The sequence below is a fragment of the Gavia stellata genome, chromosome Z (genome assembly GCF_030936135.1).
Source record: "Gavia stellata isolate bGavSte3 chromosome Z, bGavSte3.hap2, whole genome shotgun sequence".
Taxonomy (NCBI): Eukaryota; Metazoa; Chordata; class Aves; order Gaviiformes; family Gaviidae; genus Gavia; species Gavia stellata.
This window is the reverse complement of record NC_082637.1, coordinates 411,728-417,727: the sequence shown is the minus strand read 5'-3', so window position 1 is coordinate 417,727 and position 6,000 is coordinate 411,728. Positions and strand designations below refer to the sequence as shown.

Below are 6,000 nucleotides of genomic sequence, written 5' to 3'. Positions count from 1 at the left end.
CAGCCTGGCACCACTTCTACACGATCAATACTTAAAATTCTCTTAATTTTATTTTTTGAAAGTCAAATACTTAGGGTGACAGACTTTTTCTGCCACGGAGATATCAAGGACACCTGGCTGGAAGGAAAACAAGTAAATCTATCTGAAAGACAGCATGCACAAGGACCTTTATGCCATGTATAAACTGTGAAATCAATTAACATTTCAGATATTAATACAAAAGTAGTAGTAGCGGCTGCCATCTTTATACTATTACGCAAGCCGGCCACAGAAATGCAAGGTAAGAAAACTGTAGTTTTCACTTTTTTTATCAAATCAGTTTACTAGTTAATTGGGAAGAAACAGGGTGTTATAAATATTACGGCCTGATTCTACAAGTCACTTGCAGGATGAGCCCTAGGCTTGTGCGAGCTGAATTTCATGGCCCTTCTTGAACATTAAAACTAGTACAGAACACAAATCCATTTATTTTTTATATAAACTACCAAACCAATTCATTATATTCAAATTCTATAAACTTGCCAGACTCGCTGATTGCCACAGTTGGCAATGGAGCAGTTTGCTGTTTTAGTTAACTGGAAGAAGTTAGAATTCGGCCCTGGTGATGTCCGGTGTGCTGGGGCGCGAGCAGCCAGGGTATGAGCCTCCCCGATCGACAGCCGCAAGCAGAGCTTCTCGGCGGGGCCCCTTCCCGGGGGGAGCTGTGTTAATGGTAATGCTGCAGGCCTTTGTGACTCTGCTGCCCGACCAACAGGCCTGTAAGGGATGTTAATAAGACACCATTATTTCAACCGGAATATGTAGTTATTGTCTATGTAGTCTGTAAAAAGCCAAGCTTCTAGCATGAACTTGAGATGGGTGTTATATATTTAAAGCCATTAATATGATCCAGTAAAGTGAGTCACATGCAAAACTTTAAACTAAAAAACTAGAAATCATGCTGCACACTGGTAAAATACACTGTCCCATGACAGAAAGGCAGGAAGTTTCGTATTAAAAATTATAGCAATGGCATTAATGCCAGGTTGCTTCGCAGCAAACAAAACCCGTATTACCGAACGCAGCTCATCACAAGAGGTAATAGCCAAAAACATCACACTATCTCCAGGAAGGACCAAACAGAAGTGGTGCTGAGGGATGTGGTTTAGCGGTGGCCTTGGCAGGGTTAGGTTAACAGTTGGACTCCATGATCTCAAGGGTCTTTTCCAGCCTCAACGATTCTATGAATAATTCCATGTGAATCTGGTTGCGTGAGGTGCGATAGCATCCATCCAGGATGAAGTTCTAGGCTGCGATGTTTCCAAGCGTTGCAGTGTTACGAGGGCTCACGTCCTGAAGCGTGGGGCAGGGCGGGTGCCCGCCAGCCCAGCCCGCAGGCCCGCTGCGGCCCAGGCCACGAAGGCTTGTCGCGTCCCCCCGCGACGCCCCGCAGCCGCACCTGCGCCAGCGGCAGGAACAGCGTCCCGACCCCTCAAGGCCCAGCGGAGCCATGCTGCAGAGCCACCCGTGCGAAGCAGGCGAAACGCCTGATCTGACAGGGCGCCACGTCTCCCGGCCTCTGCTGCTTTAGAACCGGAACACCGGCAAGGGAGCCCCGCGCGGCCCGGCGGGAGGCACCCCCCGCCGCGCCCGCAGACCTGCCTTCACCGGCCGCGCGGGGGGCTCAGCCCCCCGATGCGCTGCGAGGCCTGAGGCGCTCAGGGAACGGGCGACCCTCACAGCCGGCGAGCGCGCGGCGGCGCTGCCCTGCCCTGCCCTGCCCTGCCCGGCCCGGCGGGCCCCGAGGCGCAGGGCTCCGGGCAGGGCCGCCCGCGGGCACCGCGGGGCCGCGGCCGCCGGCGGCGTCGTAGCGGGCCTGCCCCGTCCCTGCGGCAGGGCCGCGGTGAAGACCCGGGGGAGGGATCGGAGCCGGCCCGCTGGCGCTGCCCTGCCCGAGCGCCCGCCGGCACCGCTCGTTCCCCGGCGGGGCGGGATTCCCTGGCCGCCTGTGCTCGGCGGGCGCCGGCGGCTGAGCGGGGACCCCCCCCCCCCGCCTCCCCGGACTGCGGGAGGCCGCGACCTGCCCGGCCCCGGCCCCGGCCCCGGCGCCTGCCCGCGGAGCGCTCGGAGGCAGCGGCAGCCCTCCCCGCCCCCGGCACACTCCAGGGAGCCGTTTCACACGGAATCACACGGGAGCGTCTCCCCCATCTGTGCAAGCCGAGGCACCCCCACCCCCACCTTCTCCTCAGTCCCGGCAGAGCCTCCCTGCCATTATGTTCCACCATCTCTTAGCCAGGCCGCTCCGCAGGCGGCCGAGGCAGCGCGGACCTTAGCCATGCCCGCCTGAGGCCGCCGGCCGGAGCAGCCGCGGCCGGCCCGCGGGGCCGCAGCAGGTGTGTTTGCATGGGGGTGCGGAGTTTGCATGCGGTGGGGGTCGCCTTCCTCCCGGCCCGGCTCCCGCCTCGCCTGCGCGCAGGCCCCGCCGCGCCGCGGGCAGGCTGCGGCGGAGCGGCCTGCCGGGCCTGCTCGGCTCGGCGCGGCGCGGCGCGGCTCGGGGCCGCTGCGGGGCCGGGGCGCTGCGAGGGCGGCGGCTGCCGGAGCCCCGCGGCCACCCGAGCACCGGCGCCGCCAGGGCCGGCGGCTTAGGGCCGGCTCGGCGAGGCGGGGAGGGGGAACCGCTCGGACGTGGCCGTCCCGCCGCCTCCCCCCTTCCCCCGCTCGGGCGCTCTCCCCGCCGCCGGAGGGGCCGCGGCCTCCCCTCCCCAGGGGCCGTTCCTCCTGCCCCTCGGCAGGGCCCGCTCGGGTAGGGCCGACCCCGGGCCGGGGAGCGAGCGGGCCCGGCGGGCGGTGGGTGGGTGGGTGTGTGTGTGCGCGCGGGCGCCGCGCTGAGGGGGGCGGTGGGGGGGCGGCGGTCCCTCAGCGAGGTGCCCGGGGCCGCAGCGGCCCGCAGAGGCGGGAGCAGCCCGGCCGGGCTGAGGGGCTGAGGGAGGGCCGGCGGGAGCCGTCTGTGCGGAGAAGACGGGGCTGAGGCAGCGGAAGAACATGGTCGTTTTCCCCAGAACGGGGTGGGATGAGGGATGTGGAGAAAGTGCCAGATCTCAGCTCTCTCTGCAGGGGAAGGGGGGGTGAAGGGTTGTGCCCGAGACCTCTGCTAACAGTTACAGGTGCAGCCCGGAGAGCAGAGGGGCTGGTTGGTGTAGCCTAGCGTGGCAGCTGGCTTGGAGGAAAGCCTTGCTGAAGAGCCATCTCACGGCAGATCCCGGAGAGGATGGGGCTTGGCGCGTAGGCGGAGGTAGTTACTGGTTTTGCCAGTGCGAGGGTGAGTAGCCAAAAGAGGAGCGGGGTGAATAATGTCTCGGTGTGGGGTGACTGTCAGCCACGCAGACGGAAGGCCCTGGGTGGCAGGGAAAAAAGGGGGAGCGGGCTAGGAGCAAAGCTGCCACGGGCAAAGGTGGGTGCAGAGCCCTCCTCTGGAGGGGCTTTGGCACCGTAGGGAGTCGTGACCTTGATTAGGAATCGCCCCAGAAAGAGATGTGGGACCGAGCAGACGGCTGTAATCCGCAGCCATCTTTGCGGGGCGGGAGGCGAGCAGGCTGCGCAGGGCTGTGTCCTGGCCTCCCCCACAGCTGTGGGTGTGGGAAAGCGGGGGGGCTGGTCAGGCGTGGGTCTGCAGCTTTCTTCTTTTCAGTGCCTCAAGGATAGTTGAATAGCAAAAAAAAAAAAAAGAAAAAAGAAAAAAATCAGCTCAGCAGCCAACTGGGTGCTGTGAGGAGGGGGCAAAGGAACTATTTTGCAGGCATCTCGCTGCTGCGGAAATGGATTTCTTGAGGGGAGGGAGGTGCGTGTGTGGGTAATCTTTGTAGTTACGCTGTGCAGAGAAGAGAAAATGCCATCCGAGCAGCCCCAGATGCAGCGAGGAGTGGGGAGGGCGGACGGGAGAAGACCTTGATCGGCCACCCCACGGCCGTGGGCATGAGGGGGCAGATGTGACGTTGATCAGCAGCCACCCCTTGTGCTGTGGGGAGCAGAGAGGGGGGAGCGGTCCTTGGTTAGCAGTCTGTCTCCCAGTGCTGTGGCCGAGCCTGCCTGGTGCTGCAAGAGAGATCCTATGAGGATTTTTATTGCGGTCTCTTTGTTAGCTACAGACAGGCACGCACACACTCACAGCTTTCAGCCAGGTTGTGGGAGGTAAGTGGGGGAGGAGAGGAAGGGAGCGTGTGGGGCGGCACTGGGGAGCAAGGGGGCTGCGTGGGCCGGGCACGAGGGGAGCAGGGGGACAGGGCTGCAGCCGTCCCCACCACCACAGAAAAAAGAGCCCCTGCGATTTTCAGGGACTTGTTGGCAACTCAGCGAGGGTTGCCATAGCTTTTTATGTAGGGTGACCAGAACCGGCTGGAACTGGTTTGAGGCAGATCAGCTCCTGAACACAATGCAGTCACTGAGCTACTACAGTGGGATAGCTTCCTCCCTTCATGGCAGCCAAAAGCAGAGGAGCTTGCAGAAAGATACCATCCCAAAACAGTATGTGAATGCACACTTTAGACACACAGCACTGGTATGTGGCTAATATAGTCATAAAGGATTCTGTATATAAATGTACATATTTGCAGTAACTGAGATTACTTTGGCTTTTCGTGCCTTTTTATGCTTAAGGAATGGGCAAGAGCTGAGATTTATGACCCTTATTAAAATATTTTTGCTTTGCAAGGGTGGGACACTGGTTATGCAGTCTATTTTAAAACTAAACTAAATAAAATTGATTGAATGATTTGTAATTGTAGTTATGCTTGTGACTGAAGAATGCTGCTTTGCATGCTGTTTTATTTACAGGGTGCTGTCTTGTGGTTTTCTTCTTTAGGAGATGTTAAAGGGGGGGGGTGTTTCTGTGCCTTTCTGTAAGGCCAAAAGGAAACAATATTGTTGTAGAATTGTGCATAAAAGCATTGCAAAGATGCTGTAAGGCATACTCGTTTTCCCTTTTTTTTTTCCTTCTTCCTTGTAGGCCTATTGATTGGGGCTGCCTTTAACCCTTTCATATTTGCAGAGGTAATGCATCTGTGACAGTAACTGAGCATTGGCTAAAAAAATCTTTCAAAGGTCAAGGTTCACAAGGTGAGATGTGGTATTTTGGGTATGAATGTAACAATAGCATGAAGGTACATGTATGTGAAAAGTAAATCTGGCTCGTGATTGCACACTTGGCACATTAGGAGACAATTGTTTAAGTGTTACTGAAGAAATGCTATTAACATCCTCCAGTTTTAATAGGATTAAAGCTATTATTTGTCAAGACTTACTGATATCTTTGCTAAATACAGTATTTTCACAGAAATATCTTATATCCAGATAAACGTTTTTTCACAATGTAGTGCTATGGAATAGGCCTCTGAATGACAATCATAAATTGTGGACCACATGGCAGTGAACTGTTCTGTGTTGTATTACAGCATTACACATTTGGAATTTGCTGTCTGATTATTTAAAGGTTGTTTGTTTGGACATATCTGAGTAACCCGATACTTAATTCTGAATTGAGGTCTTCAGTGTTAAACATGTACTTAATATAGCCTACACAGAAAGAAAACATATAAAATAAACAGTATGGATGGTGTTTCTTAAACTGTTGTAACCCAGGGAGGATTTTGCAGCAGCCAAGTGGAAAGATGTATTTTAGAGGTTTGATGGAGCTCCAGTGGGTTATTAGTGGCATGAATTATAATATTGTTCAGTAATGAAATAAGAATAGGAAACCGGATGGGCAGTGCATCAGCTCCTGAGGGATGACTACTTTTAACTCAAAGCCATGGATAATGGATAGGGTTTGGTTTTTTTTTTTCCTCATCTAAAAAATAAACGTGTACTTAGATTTGAGCTGGCATTTGTATCTTACAGGGAAAGCTGGAGGATTCAGAGAGAGGGAGAGGGGGAGAGAGAAGAAAGCAGTAATGAATATAGCAAAGGGAAGAACAAAGGCTGTTAGAGCTTACACATTGGAACACTAAACATTTTGCCTTGGGGATT

At 55.5% G+C, this 6,000-nt stretch overlaps 1 protein-coding gene across 1 annotated transcript in view; it reads left to right on the top strand.

Annotated features, from left to right (window-relative positions):
* Nucleotides 1-549: 549 nt before the first annotated feature.
* ZNF532 (zinc finger protein 532) overlaps nucleotides 550-6,000 on the top strand; it is a 51,981-nt gene continuing 46,530 nt past the window's right edge. The window contains exons 1-2 of the mRNA XM_059833379.1: nucleotides 550-611; nucleotides 3,144-3,298. Coding sequence (XP_059689362.1) covers nucleotides 550-611; nucleotides 3,144-3,298 — 217 coding nt within the window. The remainder of the gene's footprint in view (nucleotides 612-3,143; nucleotides 3,299-6,000) is intronic.